This window comes from Elephas maximus, chromosome 2 (assembly GCF_024166365.1).
Source record: "Elephas maximus indicus isolate mEleMax1 chromosome 2, mEleMax1 primary haplotype, whole genome shotgun sequence".
Classification (NCBI taxonomy): domain Eukaryota; kingdom Metazoa; phylum Chordata; class Mammalia; order Proboscidea; family Elephantidae; genus Elephas; species Elephas maximus.
The window spans coordinates 12185352-12212445 of NC_064820.1; the positions used below are offsets into that span (position 1 = coordinate 12185352).

The following is a 27094-nucleotide window of genomic DNA, read 5'->3' on the forward strand; positions in this document are numbered from 1 at the left end:
TCACTCACGCGAAGACACACATTCCTTGACAGTTTATTTTCATTTCAAAATAGAGTGGATGGCAAAAAGTTAATTAACGATAGTTATTCTCATGTACAAGTAATGTGTCGTGCTATCCCTGACACAGAACAGAGACCTTTAGAAATGGAAACATGGATGTCATTTATTGCATTAAAGGCTAAACCCGGTGTGAAATGAGAAATACAGTGCACGGATGATCCCGTGAGCTCCAAACACAGACGGGAGCAGGAGCGACTGGTAAAGAATGGGATGCCTGTGTGTGTTTGTGTGTGAGAGAGAGAGGGAGAACTTTGCAGATGGTTCTCATTCAAAGTGCTTTGACAGATCTTACATTCATCAGAATCGCAATGGTCACTTGTGGTGGGTTTTATAAGGCAGGTGTGTGTGCTCTCTGTGGAAATAATGGAGTCCTGTTTGCAGTTTCTCCCAGTGTACCACCCTTCAGAGGAGGAGAAGAGGAACCCAGCACTGTATGCTAGCAACGTGAGGCGCGTCATGGCGGAGTAAGTAAGCACCCGTCCTTCCTCCATCACCTTGTGTGGAGATGCCTCTTTAAACAACGAGGGGCTTTTTATGACCCCCATGAGCTCGCTGTTACTCTGCGTTCTTCCTCACTGCTGTACCCCTCTTTGTAGCGTTGCTATGAGAGCAAGTGGCCAATAGCATTAGGAAAATGGGTTCCCGCAAAAGTGAGTGTGCACGCGTTGACTTAGCTTGCTGATGGTAGTGGCCTTGGCTGTACACTTCACGTGTCGGGGTTTTGTCTAACGACTTTTCAGGTTGCTCAGGACGTGTTTAGTTGTCGTTTAATTTTACAAATTTGCAAAGTGCTGACAGTCACCGGCAGCCAGGTGGTGTGTTCCGCACGGGGCCCGTTTAGGATGGCAGCGGCAGTGACCCAGCAAGAGGACGGGTCCTGGGCAGACCTTTGAGTCTCGTTGGAGTGTCTGCTCAGCTGGCCTTTCTTCATCTGCCCACATTGGTGCTTACTGACGTTCTCGCCCCACCTTCCTGACGTTCTCGCCCCACCTTCCTGACGTTCTCGCCCCACCTTACTGCATTGACGGTGCTACTTGTAGCTTCTCTGAGAGGCTTCCTTGTGAGATAACTTGTGCTAGTTCCCATCAAGTATGCATGTGCGTAGGGATATGGAGAATCTCGCTTCCTTTATCCATACACTCCTTGGTTATTACCGACCATGGTGGCATCAGCTCATGACCTCTCTGCTCTGCTCTCTAACCTCTTTTCCTCCCTCCGTGTCCCATACTCCCCCTTCCTCCTATTTTCTCCACTTCCCTTCTCCTATTCCTGGGCAGGAGGGGCTCCCTCTGAGTTCAGCCCACAAGGTGCCTCAATGGTAGCAGCGCAGCAGCCAGAACAGTGAGTGCCCTGACCATGCAGGCAGCAGGGGGACAGAGCGGGCAGGCCAGCGTGCCAAGGGGTGCAGTGTGGGCACCAGGGGGTGCTGTTGCTCAAGTGATACAACTTTGGGTTTCCAGAATACGTTCTTTCTTCTCACTATACTTGGCATGCCCCTGTTCTAATACACTCTATGAGACCCTGTAGAATAAAACAATTTTTCACCTCAACATACACGAACTACAACTCTGTCTGCTGTATGTCCGCACACTCCTTGGAAGGTTAGACCTGAGGGACAGAGGTCCCCTAAGCCCTTTCCTTGTCTCCTTGGGGCACCCTCACCCTCCAGAGCTCTGTTTCCTTCCCCCCCACCGAATCGCTCACAGGAAGATGTGGGGAGCAGCCAGTGAGAAGGGCACACCCAACCCTCGACTTTTAGGTAGCTGTAGCGGTCCGTGGCATCCTTTGTTCAACCTTCATAAAGAAAGAATGCCCATGGAATCACAGGCTTGACATGCCAAGTGATTTTTTTTCAGTACATATTCAAATAAGTTATTGATTTGATGTTGTTAGGTGCCACTGAGTCAACTTCCACTCAGTGACTCCATGTGACAGACTTGAACTGCTCCAAAACGTCTTGGCTGTAATCTGTGCGGGAGCAGATCTCTGGCCCTTTCTCCCGTGGAGCCACCGGGCAGGTTTGAACTACCAGCCTTTTGGTTAGCAGCTGAGTGAGTGCTTAACTATTACACCACCAGGGCTCCTTAACTACTAGTTCGTGTTGTTGCTGTTAGGTGCTGTCGGTTCCAACTCCCTATCTACAACAGAATGAGACACTGCCCAGTCCTGCGCCATCCTCACGATCGTTGCTGTGTTTGAGTTTTGCTGCTATGTTGCAGCCACTGTGTCAATCCATCTCATTGAGGATCTTCCTCCTTTTTTTGCTGATGCTCTGCTTTTCCAAGCATGATGTCCTTCTCCAGGGATCGGCCTCCTGATAACGTGTCTAAAGTACGTGAGGCAAAGCCTCACCATCCTTGTTTCTAAGGAGTGTTCTGGCTATACTTTTTCCAGGACAAATTTGTTTGTTCTTCTGGCAGTCCATAGTATGTTCAATATTCTCTGGCAACACCATAATTCAAATGCATCAGTTCTCCTTCAGTCTTCTTTATTCATTGTGCAGCTTTCGCATGCATATGAAAAAAAATACCATGGCTTGGGTTAGGTGCACCTTAGTCTTCAAAGTGACATCTTTGCATTTTAACACTTGAAAGAGGTCTTTTGTAGCAGATTTGCCCAATAAATACACCATATGATTTCTTAACTGTTGGCATCCGTGGGCATCTATTGGGATCCAAATAAAATGAAATCCTTCACAACTTCACTATTGTCTCCATTTATCATGATGTTGCTTAATGATCTAGATGTATTTTTGTTTTCTTTATGTTGACGTGTAATCCATACTAAAGGCTGTAGTCTTTGATCTTCTTCAGTTAGTGCTTCAAGCCGTCTTCACTTTCAGCATGCAAGGTTGTGTCATCTGCCTATCATAGATTGTTAATGAGTCTTCCTCCAATCCTGATGCCCTGTTCTTCATATAGTCCAGCTTCTCAGATTATTTTCTCAGCATACAGACTGAATAAGTATGATGAAAGGATGCAACCCTAACACACGCCTTTCCTGACTTTAAACCACACAGTGTCCCCTTGTTCTGTTCAAATAACTGCCTCTTGATCTATGTGCAGGTTCCCCTCGAGCACAATTAAGTGTTCTAGAATTCCCACTCTTTGCAATGTTATCCATAATATGTTATGATCCCCATAGTCGAATGCCTTTGCCTAGTCAATGAAACACACGTAAACATCTTTCTCGTATTCTGTGCTTTAAGCCAAGATCCATCTGACAGCAGCAGTGATATCCCTCGTTCTGCATCCTCTTCTGAATTCGGTTTGATTTTCTGGCAGTTCCCCGTCGATGTATTGCTGCAACTGCTTTTGAATGATCTTCAGCAGAGTTTTACTTGTGTGTGATATTAGTGGTATCGTTTGATAATTTCCACATTCTCTTGGATCATCTTCCTCTAGAATAGGCACAGATAGCATTAGTTGGCCAGGTAGTTCTATTCCAAATTTTTTGGGAGAGATGAGTGAGTGCTTCCAGCATTGCATCCATTTTTTGAAACATCTCAGCTGGTATTCCTTCAGTTCGCGGGGACTTGTTTTTCACTAATGTCTTCAGTGCAGCCTGAGCTTCTTCCTTCAGTACCCTTGGTTCTTGATCGTACGCTACCTCCTGAAATGGTTGAACGTCGACCGGTTCTTTCTGGTACAGTGACTCTGTGTATTCCTTCCATCTTCTTTTGATGCTTCTTGCATCCTTCAACATTTTGCCCATAGAATCCTTCAACATTGCAACTAGAGGCTTGATGTTTTTCTTCAGTTCTTTCAGCTTGAAAAATGCTGAGGCTGTGCTTCCCTTTTGGCTCTCTACCTCCATCCAGGTCTTTGCACGTTTCATTGTAATACTGGAAGTTCCTCTGAAACCTGTCCTCCATGGGTGACCCTGCTGGCATTACAAATACCAGTGGCATAGCTTCTAGCATCACAGCAACATGCAAGCCAGCTCAGCACAACCAACTGACAGACAAGTGGCAGAACGATTCATTTAGGGGGTCTAATTATTTTTTAAAAAAACTTTATTGTGCTAAGAGTATGTATGACACAACATGCACCAAGTCAGTATTTTTTACGTATACTTTTTAGCGACACCAATTACATCAATCATTGGTGCAGTTATCCCCGGTGTCAGTTGTCAAGTTTTCCATCACCATGAGCACTCAGTGCTTCCGAAACAGTCAGTTCTCCTTTCTCCCTCCCTGTCACCCTTGATAACCGCTAATAAACTGGCAGGTCTACTCTGTCCTATAGGGTCGCTATGAGTCGGAATCAACTGGACGGCAACGGGTTTTTTTGGTTTTTTATGCATTTGCTTATTCTAGATATTTCACGTAAGTGGGATCATATAGTATTTGTCCTTTTGTGACTGACTTTTTTCACTCAGCATGTTTTCAGGGTTCCTCCACGTTGTAGCTTGCATTGGAACTTTATCTCTCTTTATGGCTGAGTAATAGTCCGTCCTGAGTATGTAGCACGCTGTGTTTATCCATTTATCTCATGATGGACATCTAGGGTGGTTTTGGCTATTGCGAAGAGTGCTACAGTGGACTTTGCTGTACCTGAGCTATTATTACTATTTTAAAAATTGTCTCCCAAAGAAACTTACGGTGTCAAATGCTGTCCACACTGATGGAAGGAGAAGTGCTTCTGTGGTCAGCAGGAAAGGGCAGTTAGTGTACCCACAGACCCCTGGCCTCAACAGCCCGAGACTGCCCCACACCTGACCTAGAATCTCAGTGCAGCTTCCTCCAGTCACAGATGAGGGATGTGAACTGGGGTTCCCTGGTTTGCCCCAAAGCAGTATATGCCCTGCCTAGCTCCTTGTCTGGGCACCACTGGGCGGCCGCTAGAGCCTGTGGCTGTGGTGACAGGAAGTGTGCCTGGATACCTCACCTGGTGGGGACCTACCTGTGCAGCCAGCCCCCCGCTGCCATGTCTGACTACATTCCCCACCCCACCCCAGCTGTGTGTCCCCAGGTCGCACTGCTGACCAGGTGCATGGAGGTATGGGTAGGGTGGGTCGTGGGGCCCTCACCTCCTGCGACCCTCCTGCTGGTCCAGCGGCCCTGCCTATGGTGCTTCCCCATGCTCACTCACTCAAGCACTGTCATTTCTGAACCCCAAGGCCCCCTCCTTGAAACAGGTCCCCTACATTCACTTCCTGCCCTTGCCTCCAGCCGGAACCATGACCCTCTCCACCCACCCCTGCCTGACGAAGCGCCTCCCCTCTGGGCCTGTGCCGTCTCTTCCTCCAGGGCTGTGATCAGGTACCAGTGACGAGGGTCAGCTGAAAAGTGACCTCTGCCGTGGAGTGTCGGCCAGCCGGCTGTGTCAGTCTCCAGGAGGGCTGTCTGCACTCAGGTGCTGGGCCAGCCCTGGGGTTCCTGACACCGCCAGGCCGGAGCTGAGGATCTTGCACATCTTGAAAGCCCCAATGCTGCTAATGCTGTCAGTCTAGCTTTGAGACCCACTGCTCTGCCTGGCATCTTCAGATGGCACTGGTGATCCCCGTCTCTGACGTCTGAATCATGTCATCCATACTTAACCTGGCATGTGGCGAGTGCAGCCTGGTCGTTTTTGTCCTTTTATGACCAGCCCATCCATTCAGAGGGTACAAGGCAAGTCATGGAGTCTCTGTGCCCCAGGGTCTCACCAGCCTGCACCTCTTAACAATCACAGACATTGAGTTGGAGGGAACCTTAAACCAGGGGACACCAGCCACGTGTGTGAGCCTGGCCTCCTACACCCCAGGCCCCTCTGCGACTCAAATTTCTCTGGGGACATGAGAGGAAGAGCAGATTTTACAAAACTCAAGGATGAGAGAGTGCTAACGGGCCTCAGTGGTTATTCTAGATCCTTCTGTCTAAAACAGATTTGGAGGAACTTGTAGAATTTTTCCGGAGTTAATGCAGAATGTTATTCATTTTCCTTTTTAGTAATTCAAAATTCTGCTTAAGTCCTACTCTGATTCTCCACACACCATGTTCTTTTGCCCTGGGGAAGCTGGAGGGTCTACTGTGGTCCCCAAAAAGGAAATTTATGTTCCTTTGAATTGTGGTGTTGACGAATATCAAATGTACCCTGGACTGCCCGAAGAACGAAGAGATCTGTCCTGGAAGAAGTACAGCCAGAGTGCTCCTTGGCAGCGAGGACGATGAGACTTTTCTGACGTTCTTTGGACATGTTATCAGCAGGGAACAGTCCCTGGAGAAGGACATCATGCTCGGTAAAGTACAGGGTCAGTGAAGAAGAGGAAGACCCTCAACGAGATGAAGACTTGAGTTAAGGATCCGCCTGCCAAGTCCAGTGTATCTTTGTGCTTTGGAGTACTTTTTAAAGGTCTTCACGTTGGCTCTTCTCACACATGGGTGGTTTGTTTTGCTTCCTCGAGTGGTTTCTGGAAGCACTGGGAGGCCAGGACTTGAGTCACGCTGGGGGAACACCAAGGGGGTTTTCAGGTCAGAGCTAACAGTTCCTGCTTCTGGGAAAATCTGTTCATGGCTTTCACTTTTGTCTTGGCCTCCGTCTCATTTGCCTAGTGTTACTGTAACAGAAATACCACAATGGGTGTGTTTAACTGACAGACATCTGTTTTCTCACAATTTAAGAGACTGGAAGTCTAAATTCAGGGCACCAGAGATACGGGAAGGCTCTTTCTGTCGGCTCTGGAGAAAGACCCTTGCCTCAGCTTCTGTAGCCAGGCGCTCCTGGGTTCCTTGGCGTGACTTCTATCTTCCCCCTTCCATTTTTGCCGACTTGTGTGTCTAATCTACTATTTTTGTATCTCAGAAATGATTAGACTTAGGACCCACCCTGCGCTGATAGGAGTCTCATTAACATAACAAAGAAAGCATTATTTCCAGACAGGATTACATCCACAGGTCTAGGGGTTAGGCTTCCAACACAGATTTTTGGGGGACACAATTCAGTCTGTAACAGCTCCCATCTGTATTCATATTACTTTCCTTGTTTAACACTTTAAAAAAATATATTTTGTGCAGACTGCAAAGCAAGGACACTGAAACCTCAGAAGAGGCATCGTTTACCGTGCAGACAGAGCTACTTCTTAGATCCCACGGGGAGAGGAGGTGCCTTTAGAAAACTCCTGCTGTCTCATGGACACATACCCGCCGTGTGGATGGTCTCAGAGTGGGCCTGAGGCGAGGCATCAGTAGACACCACCCTGCACTGCCGTGTGGCTCCGTGGTATTCACACTGGCTCAGGAGATACCCCTGTGGTGACCGGAGCCCCACGCAGTGGGTGCCGTTGTCATTGTCATTTTTGTTGTACTTTAGATGGAGGTTTACAGAGCAAATTAGTTTCTCATTAAACAATTAGCACATGTAATATTTTGTGACATTGGTTGCCAACCCCACAACACGTCAACACTCTTCCCTTCTTGACCTTGGATTCCCCATTACCAGCTTTCCTGTGCCCTTCTGCCTTATCATCCTTGCCCCTGGGCTGGTGTGCCACGTTAGTCTTGTCTTTATGGGCTTGTCCAATCTCTGGCTGAAGGGTGAACCTCAGGAGTGACTTCAGTACTGAGCTGTAAGGGTGTCCGGGGCCATACTCTCAGAGTGTCTCCAGACTGTCAGACCAGTAACCCTGGTCTTGTGTGTGTGTGTGTGTAAGTGTGAGTTAGAATTTCGTTCTACATTTTCCTCCAGCTCTGACCCAGGACGCTCTATTGTGATCCCTGTCAGAGCAGTCAGTGGTGGTAGCCGGGCACCATCTAGTTGTGTTGGACTCAGTCTGGTAGAGGCAGTGGTAGCTGTGGTCCATTAGTTCTTTGGACTAATCTTTTCCTTGTGTCTTTGGTTTTCTTCATTCTCCCTTGCTCCAGATGGGGTGGGACCAGTGGAGTATCTTAGATGGCCGGTGCTATTGTTTTTAATGAAGTTGGCTCCTCGCCAGCCCTGACTTCCTCTAGTTGGCATGGCCTTACCTCCTACCGTCCCATGCCTTGGCCCTCGCTCTTGGCCCTTGCTCCGTTTCTGCTGCGTCGCTCCCAGGGTGCAAACAGCTAGGGTGGACTTGACCTTCTGTGCCTTCAGATGCCCCAGCCCTGGGCCTTCTCTGTGCTGTGACCTCGGGTGTCCCCAAGGGGCAGGTGTGGGACAGGCAGCTCTACAGCAGGTAGGTTCAGAGTGTCGCTCTTCTCTCCCACAGGGCCCTGGGCGTCTCCATCACGGATTACACGTTCGAGGACTGCCAGCTGGCCCTGGCAGAAGGACAGCTCCGTCTCCCCTCGGACACTTGCCTTCTGGAATTTGCCAGGCTTGTGAGAGGCCTCGGGTGAGCTCCCGGCTCATTCTTGTTCATGAGCTGTTAGTGAAAAGTGGCCCCACAGATGCTTCAAGAGTCTAGGCTCTGTCAGGCCCAGCCTTTGTCTCTCCCCAACTTCATTTCCCGAGGCCCAAAGCCTGGCTTGACCAGGGCTTTCAGCTAGAGACTCTCTAAGCAGAAGGTCACAGGGAACGTGAAGGAAATACAAATTTCCTGACCAGGGTGGAGTCCCCGGGTGGTGCAGATGGTTTACATGCTTGGCTGCTAACTGAAAGTTTGGAGGGCTGAGTCCACCCAGAGGTGCCTCAGAAGAAAGGCTTAGCTATCTATTTCCGAAAAATCAGCCATTGAAAACCTTATGGAGCACAGTTCTACTCTGACACACTTGATGACAAACAAAAGACCAGTTCCACTGAACCAGACCCCCCAGCCTCGGTCCTGAAGACCTGGACTTTTGTAAAGATCGCTGGGGTCTCTGCTTCAGTAGCTTCCAGTTGGCCAGACCAGGTGGGTGCCCCCATGCTCAGAGCATTGGCCCCAGGCCAGGCCATCCCTGAGGCTAACAGCAGATGCCCGGTCACTGCTGTCCTCTTTAAAGCCACCGCATGTGGCTCAAGGGCCACCACTTAAGGGGCAGTCTGCGTGGACATACTGGAAGACCAGTGGTATAGGTGCCTTTCCGGATGTGGAGGCCACGGCAGCCTCCCCTTCCGCCACCCAGCCCTCTGCAGCCCCAGCCCTGGTCCCACCTGGGCCCCCAAGGCACCCATCCCCAGGAGCTGCTGGTAACGAGGAGTAGCCACCACAGAGTGCGTACAGCGGCCCCTGCTGGCCAACATCACATGAGGCATCCATGCCCAAATCCACGGTGCTGGGTGGTTATGGGCTCCACAGATTGGAGAGGGGTACAAACACCTGCTTAGATGCTCAGAAAAAATACACGCAGCACCTTCATTTGGCTAGAGTGACATTTCCTGAAGACAAACTCACTGATCATTAGATAAATAATTTTAATATTTTGTTCATTTTTAAAATATATAACATTAAATCTGTTTTTTAGCATTCTGCAATTTTATTGAAAAGAAAGAAATCTTTCCCTCTTTCCTTTAGATTAAAGCCAGAAAAACTTGAAAAAGATCTGGATAAATATGCAGAAAACGCTAAGCTGAAGAAGGGCGAGAAGATAGACCTGTCAGAGTTCGCTGCGTACCTGGAGGTCCCCGTTTCGGACACACTGGAGGGCATGTTCTCACTGTTTGACGAGGTGGGGGCTGTTTTCACCGTAAGATAAGCACATTTTAGGCAATATGGAGACTAGAGAGCGGAAAACCCCCCTTCTTTGGCGAACACTAGTAACTCATCCTTATCATTTTCTTATGTTTCCTTTCATCCTTTTAAATGCAGGTAGAAGTTTGAGTTTTAAATTAACCTTTCCTGATAAAAATGTCAGTAGTTTTGTTGTTGTTGTTTGTTTTTGTGTTTTAATCCAATTACTAAAAAAAAAAAAAAAAGGCCTATTAATATCAAACAGCACTTCCCACCCGGAGGGGTCTCCCCATGGTCCCCTTCTCCTGGCCTACCGCTCACCCCACCCACAGGACCTCCTCGTCCCCCTGGCTTTGCAGATAATGGGCTTCTTTCTCCAATTCTCAGTTTAGCAGTCCTCTATGGCTTTGTGGTTGGCTCAGGAGAACCTCGCACACAATCACCTCTCTCTCACTCCACCACCCGCACATCGTAACTGAGTCTCTAAACCCATTGCCTTCGAGTCGATTCCGACTCACAGCAACCCTATAGGACAGAGGAGAACTGCCCCATAGAGTTTCCAAGGAGCACCTCGTGGATTTGAACTGCCGACCTTTTGGTTAGCAGCTGCAGCACTTAACCACTACACCACCAGGGTTTCCAACTGAGTCTTTAGTCCTGCTTAAATGAGAAGTCAATTCTCATGTTATCCACCCCGCGACACCCTGTGGTTGTTTCTATCCTTACGGCATTTTTATTTTCTTGGAGTCAGTAACTGCGTCCTTTTAAAAAAGCCGCTTGTTTTCCAGGTACCTAGCCACAGTTTTCCTGCCTTTTCCTTCCAATCTGTTGAATGCCCATTGATGCTGTTTTCCAAGCCCACCAAAGGAAAATCCACTGTTGCTTTTTCCCCCATGGTCTTGCCCTGTCATCCCCCCATCCCCTTCCCGACCTGGGCCTGCCCCCCGGCTCTGCAGCTGTCATCCTGGGGTCAAGGAGGCCCTCTCTTCCTGCTTCTCCACCCTCGTGGTTGCTCATGCGTGGACAGGTCCCCCCTCTCCTGCTGAACTAATTGCCTGCCTGGACATAGGGTTGAAGATGATTTCCCCTGAGAGCTTGGATTTTCCAGGTTGCTGTGGACAGGTGACCCCAGTGATCCCAGGTACCTGGTGCCTCGTGGCTACTCTGGGGGCTCTCAGTCTTTTCCTTGTTCTTTGGACCTGAATCAGCGTTGTTGGAAACTTTATATCCATGGTGCTGGACACTGAGCAAGACTCACACCTAGAGCGTTCCCTCCCACCATACCTCCTCTGTTCCTTCTTTCTGAAGTTCCGGTTGGCCATGTCTGACCTTCCAGAGTGCTTAGCTGATCCTCTGTCTGTCCTTCCCTGTTCTCCCTCACTTCCTCTTTTCTTGTATCCCACTGCCTCCCCCCCTTCTCCTTCTCTCTCTCTTGTTATTTAATATTTCCTGGTCGTCTGTGGGTGGTGGGGTGGTAGGTCTGTGTTTCCGGAGATGTATTTCCCTTAGTTTGCTTTCAGAATGCCATGTTCCGGGCGCCTAAAGGCTTCGATTGAAGCGTTTGCCTTTGTGATAGGAATTGATATTGCAGGGCTATATGCAGTCTTTGAGTAAAATGTAATCTTTTTTGATGAATGAGGGTCACTCTTGATTAGTTGGAGCCCTGGTGGTACAGTCGTTAAAGACCTTGGCTTCTGACCAGAAAGTTGACAGTTCGAATCCACCAGCCACTCTTTGGAAACCCTATGGGGCAGTTCTACCCTCCTATAGGGTCACTATTAAGTTGAAAACGACTTGGCAGCAATGAGGTTTGTTTTTTGGATCAGTTAGAGACAGCGTGCTAGAATTAGTCCATGAGGCCCCTTTCCCATGTATTTTCCCCTGTTCCTGTAAAAATGTGGCTCCCAGGGTGACGTGGGGACATTTCCCTCAAGCTGTGGGGGAAGCAGCCCCTGTACAGCATGACCCTCCCACAGTGATCCTGTGCCCTGGCTGTGTCTACCGGCCCCGTCTAGAATGTCCTTGTATTTGTCAGAAACACACACTCCACATCCCCGGCTTCCCTGCTCTTTAAGAGCAGCACCTTCCACACAGGGACCTCTAGCACATCACTGAGGACAGTTAGCACTGAGCAGACTGGGTGTCACAGCCGACAGCACTGGGTGCTCAGTACCACGTTCGGCTGCTGGAACCTGCTTTTCCTGATGCTCGATATTTTGCCATAAACAGACCACGTTCTCAGGGCCCAACTAGGAGCCCTGATGTTTGCTGGGCTAATCTTCTACAGCGGAAGCCTTAGAAGGTGGCAGCCATTTTTTGTATTTACACACACAGGGCTGCCATCGACTCAACGGCAGCGGTTTTGGTTTTTGGTTGACTGTTGAGAAGCTTTATGTGGTGTTTCTGATGTTGTTGTTGTTCTTGTTAGTTGCCATGGAGTCGATTGCCACTCATGGCGAACTCGTGTACAGAGTAGAACTGCTCGATAGGATTTTTCAAAGCTGTGACCTTCCAGAAGCAGAGGGCCAGGCTTGTCTTCCATGGTGCACATGGGTAGGTTTAAACTGTCCACCTTTTGGCTAGTAGTCAAGTACTTTACTGTTTGCCACCTGGAGACTCCTGAGTGGTTCTAATAGGCTGAAAATTAATTGTAATCGTCCCAAAAAATGTATGTGGGTACAGTTGAGAAATTAGCGGGCTATGGATATTTTTCTGAAGGTTGTTTTCCTTTAGGCTAATATGATGAAGCAAGACTTTAATTAACCATTGAATTGTTACCAGGTTTTTGAACACTGGCTTTTACTCCGTTCTGAAGAAGACAGCTGGACAATAACCTGACGGTGCCTTTTTTCCACAGAGCGGCAGTGGCAAGATGGACCTGCGGGAATATGTGGTCGCCTTGTCTGTCGTCTGCAGACCGTCCAAGACTCTGGACACCATCCAGCTGGCATTCAAGGTGAGTGTCATTTCACTCTGGGAAGATGAGACGTGGGTTGTGTCAAGCCTGTGTAAGCAATCTTACTACGCTGGGACTTGGAGGGGGGCAAATTCACAGGGTAAGGGCACAGCCCCCACAAGGCTGCCCTCACTTCAGACACCAGCTGCAAGTTTGGGGGTCCCAGGGCCCCACCCTGACTTTTGTCCAGATGAGTACAAATTTGGGGGTTCCCATGACCCCTCAGTTTCTGTAACTCACTAGAATGACCCACAGAGCTCAGAAAAGAGCTATACTTACATTTACAGTTTTGTTACAGCAAAAAACGCACAAGTCAGAACCAGCCAAAGGGAGATGGGCACAGGGCCAGGTCTGAGAGGGTCCCAAACGTGAAGCCTCTCTGTCCCCAGGGACACGACCCCTCCTGGTGCATTGATGTCTAACAAAGCACAGAAGATTGCCAGCCAGAGAAGCTTACCCAGCTTCAGCCTCCAGTTTTTACTGGGGTTTCATTACCTAGTCATGGTTGATTAAATCATTGGCCACGTGGCTGAGTTCAGTCTCCAGCCCCCTCCCCTCCCTGGAGGTCAGGCTGATATCATGTGCCCCCCACTGTGTCACTGTGTCACTTCCTTAGCATAAGCTGTCAGGTGGGGTTCAAAGGCCCACTGTGAATAACAGACTCTCCTACCACTCAGGAGATTGCAAAGATTGAGAGGTTACCTCCCCAGATGGCCAGATTCTTTATGACATATTTGGTAAATTTACTACTTGCCTACCTTTTATTTTCACGTAAGCTTGTGTTAGCCCTTCTTTTTAAATTGCCAGTAAACCTCCAAGAATCTATTTCCTTCTGGGATTAACGGTGCACAGTCATAACAAGGGCTTGGAGCAGGGGCTGCTTGAGTGGCAGGTGCCTGGGTGGAGCTGCTGTGTGCCCCTGTCCCTCCTGTTGCAGGACCCCCACCCCTCATTGCCTCTCAGCAGCGTGGCTCCTGCATCAGCCCATTGGCCACGGCAGGAAGCAGAGCTAAGAAGCTGCCCCGGCTCAGCTCAGATCCTGGGGTCAATCCAAGGCCGAGCCATCCTCCATCGGATGGCAGAGTGCAGGGATTCTGGAGTAATAGAGTCCTGACCTACGTACAGAATCGCCTGCCTTACCCAGACCTGGGTTGGAGCCAAGTCTGGCTTTGCCTATCGGGGCAACACAGTGGGTGCTTCTCGAAGGAGTGGCTCACACTAGCCAAACTCACACAAGCCATATGTGTGAGTCAAGCTATCTGTTTCTCACTGCTTGGGAAACCCCGCTCTCACTCCAACCCCAGCGTATCCACTCCATGGCCGCCCTGGCAAATTCAGCTGCGGTCTTCAGGGGGATTACGCAGAATTAACTGCATGATGTGAGCATCCGGTAGCACCATATATATAAAACCTTATTATATAAAACCGAAAGCTGTGGTCATGGTAGAAATCGTGACAGCTCGGAAAGGTAGGAAATGAAAACCCAGAGGGCTCTCTGTGCACTGTTGTGACCCCGTTCTTCTTCTCAGCAGTTTCTTACGCGTTCTTCTAAAATTTCTGAAAACAGAAATATATATACAGTGAAGCCTGTGAGAGCCGGAACTCATTTGGACTGCCTTGTTTTTCCGGGTCTCGTAAGTTTTCCACCTTTGACAGGGTACAGTCACCACTTTTTTGTCACCGTTAGTGGAAAATATTTGAGTTTCCCCTCTCTGACAGGTTTCCACCTTACAGAGGTTCTGGCTTTCGCAGGGTTTACTATACAGGTAGTCCCTGACTTACAACCGGACTCCGTTCTAACAGCTCCATCATAAGCTGGTTCTGATGTAAGTCAAATGCCTTTTTTTGTTTGCTTGCTTTTTAGTTTTCATTATTTTATTTTATTATCAGCGTCTTTATAAATCTAGTCTTTGTCTTTGTCGGGGGTTGGCGTGAGAATGATAGCATCAGCAGACTACATGCTGCAACATCGTATATAACACGGATTCTTAATGATAAGATGTACCAAAAAAGGATGGTTTTAAGTGTGATACGTTGTAACTCAAATATGCTGTAAATTGGGGATTACCCATCTATAGCACTCTTTTTTTTTATTGTGCTTAAGTGAAAGTTTACAAATCAAGTCAGTCTCTCATACAAAAAGCTGTACACACCTTGCTGTGTAACCCTAGCTGCTCTCCCCGTAACGAGACAGCACACCCCCTCTCTCTACTCTGTGTTCCCCGTGTCCATTCAGCCAGCTCCTGTCCCCCTTTGCCTTCTCATCTCCCCTCCAGACAAGAGCTGCCTACATCGTCTCATGTGTCTACTTGAGCCAAGAAGCTCACTTCTCACCAGCATCATTTTCTGTCCTATAGTCCCGTCCAATCCCTGTCTGAAGAGCACTCTCTTTTTTCAGAGCTGAAACTGCAAAGCTAGCTGCAGAGTATTCATGCTCAGTCAGGATATTGCGTCCCCGGTGAATCAGCCGTGTGACCACTAGGTGGGGTAAGAGGCCCAGGTTGTTCTGGCCTGGGAGGTGGGGGTATAGTGAGTGGAGGCAGGTGAGCGAGAGGCAGATAAAGGTGCCTTGGGTTTCTGCCAGGTTAATCGTGAGCTTCCAGTAGCACCCAGATGGACTTAGTATGCAGATATTTGTTTCAACAAGTCTAAAGGTAGGAGAAAACTTGGGGTCCAAGATGCAGATTACAGAGTCGCCAGCAGGTAAAGGCTGTGGTTTGAAGCCAAGTGTGCCCATGTGTACCCAGGAGGTCACGTGGGGAGGAAGAGCTGCCCAGCAGAGGTAGGGCCACCAGACAGCGTGCCCTCAGACACACCGGTGCCCATCGGGGACAGGGAACACCCCATGGTCAGGATGGAATGTGTGGCAGAAGTCCAAAGAGGGCCTTGTCAGCCAGGTCAGATAGCACACAGACAGGTCAGGGAAGACTGGCTTATTCACTCCACCCAGCAAACATCCATGACTGCCCATGTGGCATCTGCAGTCCTCAAGGCATCTGGACCAGTGCTGAAGGGACAAATGGACGTCCTGCCCTGGGGAGCCACCCCGTGGATGGGAGGAGGTGGCAGAGTGTAAACTAGAAAGTACCACACAGGATGTGGGTATGCTGGAGCTCAGTGCATGGGAAGGAAGAGAAGGCTGGCGGAGTGGCCTCTGGGAGGGTGTGGCCTCTGATGGGGCGTGGCCTCTGGGAGGGCATGGCCGCCCGGAGGGGCATGCATCCCAAAGCTAGCAGGTTTGAGAGCAAATGAGCCACAAGCAGAAGGGACAGGACCAGACCAAGGACTGACCACTTGGGCACTGTGATCTAGTGATCTCAACAAGGCCCCTTCAGAATGACTCTGGCTGAAGAAAGATTGGGAGTGAAAGGAGGGAGACCAGGATCCAGAAGGCCCAGGGTCCAGAGGGACATGTGTTCATGTCCCAAGAGGGTGAAGTCACTGAGAACAGGGACCACAAAACAGGAAAGGAGGAATTAACTGCAGAGCCAGCCTCGATGGGCAGGGGAATGCGGGCCCCATGACCCAGGATGTGTTGGGCGGGGGGGGGTTCCATGACCCAGGGCATATGGGATGGGCATGGGCTCCAGGACCCAGGGGGATGCAAGCCCAGGGCCTGGAGGCTGTTCTGGTTCTGCCTCACACAAGGAGCCTACCTGTAGGACCTTCCTGAGAGGTGGGCTCTGAGTGGATGAGTGGGGGGGGGGCCATCATAGAGGCCTTATGAAGCAGAGGTGGGGAGATGGGCTGCAAAGCCAGGCAAGGGTCAGCGGAATGCACAGAGGTGAGGGTCTGGAGCTGGTGGGGGGTGCTGCAGACCTGGCTGAGCAGGGGCTGAGCACAGGTGTTCTGAGGCACCTGTCCACAGGTGATGGTCTCAACCTTTCTAAGCCCCTGGTCTAGGCAGAGAAGGCAGAGCAGAGGAGCCTCCCTATCCAGAACTGGGGTGTTGTCTCCAGGGCCCAGCAGCAGGAGGAGGGCTAGAGATGGGCGGGAGTCTAGGCACCCACTGCTCCCCAGTGCCCACCCTGACCCACAGAGCCCCCAGCACCCTCAGTACCTCCCACTCGCCTCCTCCCTGTGTCCCCATTTCTGCTTGGTGTCCTTACATCTCTCTCGTCACCCACCTGTTTCTTTCTGTTAATGCTGTGGACATGTTCCCTGTAGCATGAATCCCTAAAGGCAAGTGCCCATGGAACTCTGCAAACAGGGCAGGACACCTGGGACTTTCCTTGTGGCCTGCCCATCATTTTGCAAATGGGAATCACTTCTATTTCTGAGGCACAGCCTCCTAACCCAGCTAAATATTCACCTTCTAATCTCATTGTAAGGGGCCTTGGTGGCACAGTGGTTAAAGCACTCAGCTGCGAACCAAAAGGTTGATGGTTCAAACCCACCAGCTACTCCTCGGGAGAAAGATGTGGCAGCCTGCTTCTGTAAAGATTAGAGCCTTGGAAATCCTATGGGGCAGTTCTGTTCTATCCTGTAGGGTCACTATGAGTCAGAATTAACTTGATGGCAGTGAATTTTTTCAGTTAATCTCATCGTGAGAGCACTGGTGGCATGACGGTTAAGTGCTGGATTGCTAACCTAAGGGTTGGTGGTTTGGACCCACCCAGCAACTTTGCAGGAGAATGTCCTGGCGAACTGCTTCTGTGAGGATCGCAGCCTAGGAAACTCCATGAGGCAGTTCTACTCTGTAACATGTGGGGTCACTGTGAGTTGGAATTGACTTACGCCAACTAACAACGACGATCACCTCATTGTGAGTACCTGGGAGGTACAAATGGTTAACACACTCGACTGCTAACCAAAACGTTGTATGTTGGAGTCCTCCCCGTGGCACTTCTGAAAAAAGACCTGGAGATTTTCCTAGGAGCGTTAGCTATTGAAAACCCTACAGAGCACAGTTCTACTTTGACACACAAGGGGTTGCCATGAGCCAGTTGATTTAGTACCTATTCAATCTGTATGCTGAACAAAGAATCCGAGAAGCTGGACTATATGAAGAAGAACGGGGCATCAGGATTGGAGGAAGACTCATTAACAACCTGTGTTATGCAAATAACACAACCTTGTTTGCTGAAAGTGAAGAGGACTTGAAGCACTTACTGATGAAGATCAAAGACCACAGCCTTCAGTATGGATTACACCTCAACATAAAGAAAACAAAAATCCTCACAACCGGACCAATGGGCAACATCATGATAAATGGAGAAAAGATTGAAGTTGTCAGGGATTTCATTTTACTTGGATCCACAATCAACAGCCATGGAAGCAGCAGTCAAGAAATCAAAAGACACATTGCATTGGGTAAATCTGCTGCAAAGGACCTCTTTATAGTGTTGAAGAGCAAAGGTGTCACCTTGAAGACTAAGGTGTGCCTGACCCAAGCCTTGGTATTTTCAACCACATCATATGCATGTGAAAGCTGGGCAATGAATAAGGAAGACCAAAGAAGAATTGATGGCTTTGAATGGTGGTGTTAGCGAAGAATATTGAATATACCATGGACTGCCAAAAGAACGAACAAATCTGTATTGGAAGAAGTACAACAAGAATGCCCCTTAGAAGCACGATGGTGAGACTGCGTCTTCCATACTTTGGACATGTTGTCAGGAGGGATCAGTCCCTGGAGAAGGACATCATGCTTGGCAGAGTACAGGGTCAGCGGAAAAGAGGAAGACCCTCAACGAGGTGGACTGACACAGTGGCTGCAACAATGAGCTCAAGCATAACAACGATTGTGAGGATGCTCAGGACCGGGCAGTGTTTTGTTCTGTTGTGCATAGGGTGGCTATGAGTCGGAACCAACTTAACAACAACAACAGTACTGGTGATCTCATTGTCCTACTGGTTCCTTAGTAAGTTAGTATGCAGGTGGGGTCAGCAGAGTCTACGTCTGTGGGTCTGGAATTACTTGCTGAGTGTCCACGAGGTGTCAGGAGTGTGCTGCAGGCCCACGTCCAAGAGAGTTTACAACATGGCTCTGCCCTGGCAGCCCCTGTCTGCCCTGTGACCTGCAGGCTCCTGTCCTAGGTGCTCGCGTGCCCTTGGGTGGGCTGATAAGTGCTGTCCTGGAGATCCTGGGAGGGCAGGACCAGACCTGCTGGAGAGCTGGAACCAACCCTGGGGAGAATCAGACCCAGCCCTGGAAAGACTGGCTGGGTGGGCGTGGCAGGGGTAGCTGAGCACCGATGTCCCCTTTGCTTGTAGATGTATGCGTCACCGGACGATGGCTGCATAAGTGAGGAGGACCTGTCCTGCATTCTGAAGACGGCCTTGGGTGTGGCAGAGCTCCCTGTGACTGACCTCTTCAGTGCTATCGATGAAGACAGGAAGGGAAGAATCTCCTTTGGTGAGTGGCTGCACAGTGAGGTTATGCCCCGAGGGACCCGGGCAGGGGTGGGGAAAAGTTAAGGTGTCCTGGTTGGGCGGGTGGGGTACATGGAGTCCAGGCCCCCACCCTCTTCACCAGGCTCCCCATTTCCTCAGCAACACGGAAATTCCTTTCTCAAAGGAAGGTTCTGCCAGGAAGCTGGCAGGGATGGGTAGGGAACTTGCAAATCTCGCTTCTTCAATGGGTTCACATGACCCAATTCCGAGCATGTGCTGAAGCTCAGCCCATTAGAGAGGCTGTTTCCATCCAGGGGTGGCAACTCCCAGGGTCCGTGACCAGGGTCCTGGGTGCAGGAGGGGTGAGTCCAAGGCTGCTCGGAGGGTGTCCTTCCACCCTGAGCAGTTCTAGTGTTGTCACACCACAGGCATGCATCCATACCACTGCACCTCCGTAGGGCCATCCGCAGGGAGGGTGCCCCAGGACCAGTGCAGACACTCTTCCTGTCGGCGAACTGGCCTCTTGGGGGTGTGTCATTGGGTCACTAGGACAGTGATTGCGTTTCTGGAGCACGGCAGTTGATGGCAGAGACCAGGGTTGAGGGCAAGAAGCGGCATGGTTTTTATATCGCTGTAGACAGTGAGGAAAGCCATCCCATGTGTGACTCCCTCCCATTTAAGTGGATGGGTACCGGTGCAAGGATTGGGTGATGCAGCGGGACTTTCAACCCCTCCCGTTCCTCGCCCACCCCCCAAGTCCACGTGGTGAGCCTCTCTGCACCCCATCCCATGTCTCACGGTGGGTGCAGTGACCCAGCCTTGGATGACTGTCTTCAGTAAGCGAGAAAAACTTCCATGAAAGCACCGAGCGCTCCCTAGCAAGGTCAGAAGATGGGCATGGGATCTGGGGCCATGGAGGCAAAATGAGGCTGTAATTCTAAGAAGGCAGATTCTCAGGAAACTTCTCTAAAGAGTGTCCCCAAGCCAAGTGAGCCAGTAAAGATGCCCAGGAATGGGGCCCTGGAACCCTGTGCAGAAACACCAAGGCAGCCTGGCGGGACGCATGCCACCACACCCATTTCAGAATCAGTGTGTATCATCACTGTGACACACGCCAGCATCTGTTCTTTTTGACCAAGGAAATCTCTGGAATGGCCGTCGTTCATGTCTTGTTAAGATATGTTCTTAAAATTGTGTCCAGTTGTCAGACACAGAATGTGTGTGTATGTGTGTGTCTGTATGGTGTGTTGCATGGTCTGTGTGTCTGCATGGTGTGTTGTGGGGGGGGCGTATGTGTAGTGTGCTGTGTGCATGTGTGGTCTGTGTGTTTGTGGTGTGTGTGTGTGCATGTGGTACGTGTGCCCATGTGACGTGTGTGTGTGCCTGGGTACCTGTGTGTGTTTGTGGGGGGGAGGGGTATGTGTGTCTAGTATGTGTGCATATGTGTGGTGTGGTATGTGTGAGTCTGTGGTGTGTGTGTGTGTCATGTGTGTTTCTATGTGGTGTGTATGTGTGTGTCTGTAGTATGTATGGGTGATGTGTCTGGTGTGTGTATCTATGAGTGTGTGGGGTGTGTGTGCAGTTGTGTGTGGTGTGTGTATGTGTTTTTTGTGGTGTGGTGTGTGTTTCTATGTGGTGTGTATGTGTGTGTAGTATGTGTATGTCTGTGGTATGTGTATCTGAGTGTGCAGGGTGTGTCTGCAGTTATGCGTGGTGTATGTATATGTGTCTATGTGGGATGTGTGTATGTGTGTCTAAGGTGTGTCTGTGTCCGTGGGTGTGTGTGTGTGTCTGTGTGTAGGTGTGTCTGTGTGGTATGTATGTTTGTGGTGTGTGTGTAGTGTGTGTTATATGTGTTTGTGTGTTTGTTTTTGTCATCATTAACAGTGGATAATGCTGCTTGGCGTGGTTGGTTTTCGTGTGGTTGTTGGGGATTTCTTTAATGAATGCTGACCAATTGTAGACTCTTTCCAGTAAGGACTGTTGTGGGGTTTTCCACAAGGTGTCGCTGGCTTTCAGCGTCTTCAGTGCCTTCAGAGCCACTTGAAGGCTGTAATCTGATACGTCCAGCCCCTTGTGCTCAGCAGAACCCCCCCACGGTGCTGGTGTGTGCGGAAACCCAACCCCATTCAGACATGGTGGCACATGGCGACCAGGGACAGGCACAGACCCAAACACAAAGAAGGTCAGGTGGTAGCCCCCGCCGCGCCTGGTTTCCTCCACGTGTGACTGTCTTAGGCTGAGTTCTCTAGAGAGGCAAAACTAATGAATATATATACAAAGTATATACATATAAACTTAGAGATTTGTTTCAAGGAAGTGGCTTGTGCAGTTGTGGAGGCTGCCAAGTCTCAAATCCACAGGTCCCGCTTCAGGCTGGGGGCCTTGCCTGACCCATGTGGTGGCAGGGGCTGACAAACCCAAAATCAGCAGCTCGGATAGCAAGCTGCTGGCTCACACCCCAAGAACTAGAGGTCAGAGGATGACGCGTTGGATGCAGGGTCAAGAGCAAACGAATTTTGCTGGAATATCCGTGTGTGTTTGATGCAGGCCACACCCCCAAGGAAACTCCCCTTCCAACTGATTGACTGCTCGCATCAGATCACAAAATGAAGGATGATTACATCGTATCTGCCAACTGCTGAGAACCATGGCCTAGCCAAGTCGACACATTAACCATGACAGTGATCAATAGTCTCTACCTCCCAGAGTGTCAGATTATGACCTGAACACATTTTCTTCAGACCATTTTCTCCAATTAACAGTACTTTGCATGTACTAGGAGCCCTGGTGACACAGTGGTTAAAGCACTTAGCTGCTAACTGAAAGGTGGGGGGTTCAAACCCAGCAGCCACTTCGAGGGAGAAAGATGTGGCAGCCTGCTTCTGTAACGATTACCCATTGCCATCGAGTCGATTCTGACTTATAGCGACCCTACAGGACAGAGTAGAATTGTCCCATAGGGTTTCCAAGTCTGTAATCTTTATGGAGGCAGGCTGCCACATCTTTCTCCTATGGAGCAGCTGGTGGGTTTGAACCATGACCCTTTGGTTAGCAGCGGAGCACTTAACCACTGCACCACCAACCCTCCTCTGTAAAGATTTCAGCCTTGGAAACCCTTTGGGGCAGTTCTCCTCTGTCCCACAGGATCGCTGTGAGTCGGAATCAACCTGATGGCAATAAGCTGGGCTGCTTGTGTTAAACAACCAGAGTATATCCATTGAATCAAAAAGTCATAAGCTTTCTTTAGCTTTTCCCCAAAGCGGGAACAGTAAAGAGACAGGTAAGCTGCCCTTTTGTTTTCACAGTGACTTAGTGCCAGCAAAGAAAACCTGAGGCTCAAGTTCTTGTCACCTGCAGAAGTGTCTGCTCGTCAGTCTACCCTCCCCGAGGGTGTGTGGGAGTCAGGGGAGGTGGACACCCACTGGGGCTCAGGAAAAGGACCCCAGGTGCTAGGCGGTGGCGCCTCCCACATCCCCATAACCACACTGCCTTTGTCTTTCCCAGCCGACTTCACCAGATTTGCAGACATGTACCCCAACTTTGCAGAAGAATACCTGTATCCTGACCAGACACGGTTTGAAAGCTGCACGCAGACTGCATCAGCACCAACCCCGAACGGCCTCTGTACTGACTTCAGCCCTGAAAGCACTGACCCCGGGGGGCAGCCCCTCCATAGGAAACTGGACTAGGACGGAAGGTTCCAGAGAGATGAGAGCTTCCCAGCTCTGTAGCCATGCCCTCCACAGGGCTGTGGCTCCCCATTCGCGCGTGAGGACATCTGATGTTCTCTCCCCTCATTCTCTATGTTTATTGTCTCCAGACCCAGGTTCTAGAAGACCTGGGGTGTGTAAGGAGCCCTGGTGGTACAATGGGAAAGCACTCAGCTGCTAACCGGAAGGTCAGCGGTTCAAATCCACCAGCAGCTCCACGGGAGAAAGATGTGGCAGTCTGCTTCCGTAAGGATTACAGCCTTGGAAACCCTATAGGGCAGTTCTGCTCTGTCCTGTAGGGTTGCTATGAGTCAGAATCGCCTCGACAGCAATGGGTTGGGTTTTTGGTGGGGTTTGTCTTCATTGTTTCATTGTGGAGAGTTTCAGTTTAAGACCCCAGCTTCAGGGTATATCCTGTGCCCTGTGTGTATCTGACAGGAAGCCACACATGTGTTTATACCCACCGTCTGGTCTTCTGCCCGTGGGATGCCTCTGCAAGGGGGTTGCTGGCTGCCCAGTTTCTTTGCAGGGCCCAGTGGACACCAGGTGTTGCTGTGTCTTTACCTAAAGTAGCCTGGTTTTCAGTTTTCCTTACTATCTTTCCTAATGGCCTGTTTTGCCTGTTGGCGGTGGCATGCAGAGAAGGCAGGGGCCCTCTGTACACCTACCACACACACCTGAAACCCGGAACGTGTCACCGTGTTTTCATTCCAGCACAAACTACCCGCCACCTCATGGGTTCCCAGCGCTGCAATGGCATTGTCTGATTTTTTAAATATTTCTATATTTGTGTGGAAACCCATGTGTATTTTATAAACTTCATTTCAGTACTTCAGGAAACATTCAGCGTTTTTTAAAAAAGAGAGAATGTTTTTTCTACTTCATTTTTCCTTTTAGGGTCAGAGGATATTTATTCACAGGCCCGTTTTTGATAGGCTCTGAAGCTCTTTGGGGCTTTGACTTAAATTTCTCCCAGGCCTCTCTCTACCAGGTAAATTTCTCTCCTCCCAGTTGGTGGGGACCCCCAGGGAGGCTTGGCCAAGAGGACCTGGCCCCAAAACCCTGTATCTGCTCTCCCCCATTCTTGCTGAGTCCCCTGCCCCTTTGTTTTATAAACGTTAACCATTTGGTGGGTCTGCTTCAGGATAACGTGGTCTGCTTCATTGTGGCTTAAGCTCCAGGCGAAGTGCTGAGAGTGGGTGAAATAGATTAGGCCTCAGGGTAAGAAAGAGCTAGGCGTTATCCACCTATGTTGTGAGTGGTTGTGACTTTCTATGCTGCGGGCAGACTGTGACGCTCTGGGGGTAGACTGAGCAGTTCCTCCATCACTGACAGGTCAAGTCCCAGGGGAAATAGACCTTTCCTTCCTCTTAGCTCCGACTTCTATGGTGACTTGGAATTCCTGGGTGGCGCAAACGGTTAACACACTCGACTGCTAACCAAAAGGTTGGAGGTTTGAATCCACACCGAGGTGCCTCAGAAGAAAATCCTGGCAATCTGTTTCCCAAAAATCAGCTGTTGAAAACCCTAAGGAGCACAGCTCTACTCTGACACACATGGGGTCACCAGGAGTTGGAATCAGCTTGATGACAGCTGGTTTGGTCCCCCCTCCCCCCCATTAGCCGTTTCTCTGAATCCTGCTGCCCTTCCCACAGAGGGCTGAGCGGGGTCTGCGGCGTGGGGGGGTTAGGGCGGGGGTCCGGCACGGGGCACACACCCGGAAGCCCTCTCCTCGTCAGTGGCGCTGCCTCGCTGGTCACCACGGTCAGGGAATGAGATGGCCTCTGCGCAGGGCACGGAGACCGTCTCCTGTGTGTGGGGTCTCCTGTGGTGCTGGAGTCAGAGACGGAGAGAGCAGCGCTCCCTGGGATCACTGGGAACACGGGGCCGTGCGGCATCGCCTGTCGTCTTGGTGATGTCGGTCTGGTTCACAATTTCTGGAGTTATTAGAAACGGATTCTTAAAGCACAATCATAGCTATAGACTGTAGCCGTTCCCTAAAGCAAAGCCTCCGGGTTGGTTTGGGGAGGGGGAATATCAGCATTCCTAAGATGAATCGGATTTTATATTTGGGGCATCTACGTAGGAAGTGGCAACCGGAGCCAGTAAGTATATGAACAAAAATGTTTACTGACCTCTTGAGAGATTGTTCTGTGTGCTCTTCTCACCAATAAAGATTGAAAGTGAAAAAAACAGCCCAACCTTTACCTTCAGTTCTGCTGGGTCCTCTGCGACCTGTCGCTGGCGTGCACACTGCCGACCAGCAGATGGCGCCCGCTGTGAGTGGGACCGGCCGCAGGAACGCCAGGGCTCTTGAGGGGTCGGACATGGAAGGAACCTGGTTACAGCCTTGGCGGCTGCCGTCATTGATTTTACCATCACGGAGTGCATAAAGAGTCATTCCTAAGAGAAAAGCCTGCAAACGATCCATGAAGGAGGTTAATAAACGAAGATATTCTGGGGGAGGGGCGCCAGGCAGTGGCCTCAGTTCCCTTGGGTCTGTGCATGAAGGGTTTTTTTTTTTTTTTTTTTAATGATATGCCTCTGGTATTTTCAGGAAAAAAAAAAAAAAAACCTCTGATAAGCAGACTTGTAATGGATGTTTGTTCCTCCTGATTCCCTTTTCTCTTACCTTGTAACTTAGAGTCAGCGGCGTTCAGAACTGTGAATGTACATAGCCTCCTAGTCAAAATCCCTCTGTTTGTGAGATGGGGACCCACAGAGGATGGTCTAGGGGCCAGGCTCTGCAGCAGCCTGGCTAGGGCCAGGGTCCATGGGGTGGTTGGCATGGGAAGACTTATGGATTTGGTTCCCAATGGAATAAATAAAATGTACGATCTTATATACTTGAAGATGTATTTTGTTACGTGTTGATTTTTATTAGAAAGGCCCTACCAGACACCTCTTAGACTGTGAGCTGAGATACCATCAACACAAAGCCTTCTCTCAGTGCTTTTCTAGCATGTTCTGAGAACACAGCTGTTGAAATTCTGTGGAGAAAGCTTTGCTGACAGCAAAGGGAAGCTCTGCAGTGTCTCGATATTATGTGGACAGTAGCAAACGTTTTACAGAATTCAAATGCGATGGCTGTTTGCCTACCTGGTGAGTTGTGTTTACATAATTCCTCTGCATTAAGCACACACACTTTAGATACGTTTAGTTAAGGAAAAGAGAAAAATAGGCATGCATTCCATCGTCCTATTGAGTCAATAAGGGATTTAGAAGTAGAAGAAATAGAGCTCCCACCAAATTTTTTATATGAAAAATCAAGGTTCTGTAGCTACCACCTTCACAGATCAAGTGATAGTGATATCGTTCACCAAAATAAGTCAGAGAAGCAGACAAACAGCAAGTCTGTTTAATAAGTGAGTATAGCCTTTGAAATTGGTTTCAAAAAAGGAACAAAAAAAACTGCCTTTGAGTCAATTCCGACTCCTAGTAACCCCATAGACCAGGGTAGAGCTGCCCCATAGGGTTTCCAAGGCTATAATCTTTACAGAAGCAGACTGCCACATCTTTGTCCCATGGAGCAGCTGGTGGGTTCAAACCACCAACCTTTTGGTTAGCAGCTGAGTGTTTAACCACTGCTCCACCAGGGCTTCTGGAAATTGGTTAAATATGTTTAAATTTTTTAGTAAAGAAAAGGGATAAAAGACATTTTACATTTAAATCTAGACTGGGAAACTATTACTAAGAATCAAAAGGAGTTGGTAACAGTCAGAGCAAGACTAACGGCTAAGTAAACCCTGAGTCCAGAGCCTGGGCCTGGGTATGAGAATAGTGACAGGCCATGTGAGCAGTGGAAATAGTGTGCATGGCGGGATCATTGGTGTGGCTTGGGGTGCATGCTTGTTATTGGAAGGTATTAGGAGGTTTAGAAAATGAATGTATTGAGTTTTGTATTTGTGAGATATTTGGATAGGTATCTACTTGTTTTCAACAAGGCACTAAGATTTAGGAGTCAGCAAAATAGATTTGCTTTTTCACTCATTACATTTCTGGGGGGGCAGTTGCAGCTCTGCTCAGTGGCATCTCCATCCTGCCCAAGCCTGACAGAGGAGCCCATCTCCTGGGATTTTTTCAGTCAAATGGTGCAGGGCAGGGAGAGAGGGAAAACCATGCAGCAGACTGAATTTCCTATTTAGAAGTAAAATATATCACTTCCACTCTTATTTCACTGGCAAGAGTGAATCACATGGGCACAACTGAACTCAACAGGTATGTAATCCTGCACAGAAGGCCACCGAAGAAGGAGCATTGACAGTCTACCCTACGGTGGTTACTAGGCATCACAGGCATTCCTACTCCCACCCCTTTGCATCACAGATGTGTCTTCTGACTGAAACAGTACCACATATCGGTCCATGGGGCAAGCACAAGTTACATCTGTTAACACTCTGCAAGGCTAGGGTGCAGTCTCCCACTTGCATCTTAACTGAAGCTTCAGTAAGTCATTCTGTCAGGCCAGCCACTTCTA

The 27094-nt window shown here is 49.5% G+C and overlaps 1 protein-coding gene across 1 annotated transcript in view; it reads left to right on the forward strand.

Moving 5' to 3' along the window:
* The window catches only part of LPCAT1 (lysophosphatidylcholine acyltransferase 1), a 92428-nt gene extending 66969 nt beyond the window's left edge, over positions 1–25459 (forward strand). The window contains exons 9-14 of the mRNA XM_049861060.1: positions 442–524; positions 8230–8355; positions 9457–9610; positions 12470–12568; positions 18785–18926; positions 22412–25459. Coding sequence (XP_049717017.1) covers positions 442–524; positions 8230–8355; positions 9457–9610; positions 12470–12568; positions 18785–18926; positions 22412–22596 — 789 coding nt within the window. The 3' untranslated portion in view covers positions 22597–25459. The remainder of the gene's footprint in view (positions 1–441; positions 525–8229; positions 8356–9456; positions 9611–12469; positions 12569–18784; positions 18927–22411) is intronic.
* The last annotated feature ends 1635 nt before the right edge of the window (positions 25460–27094 follow it).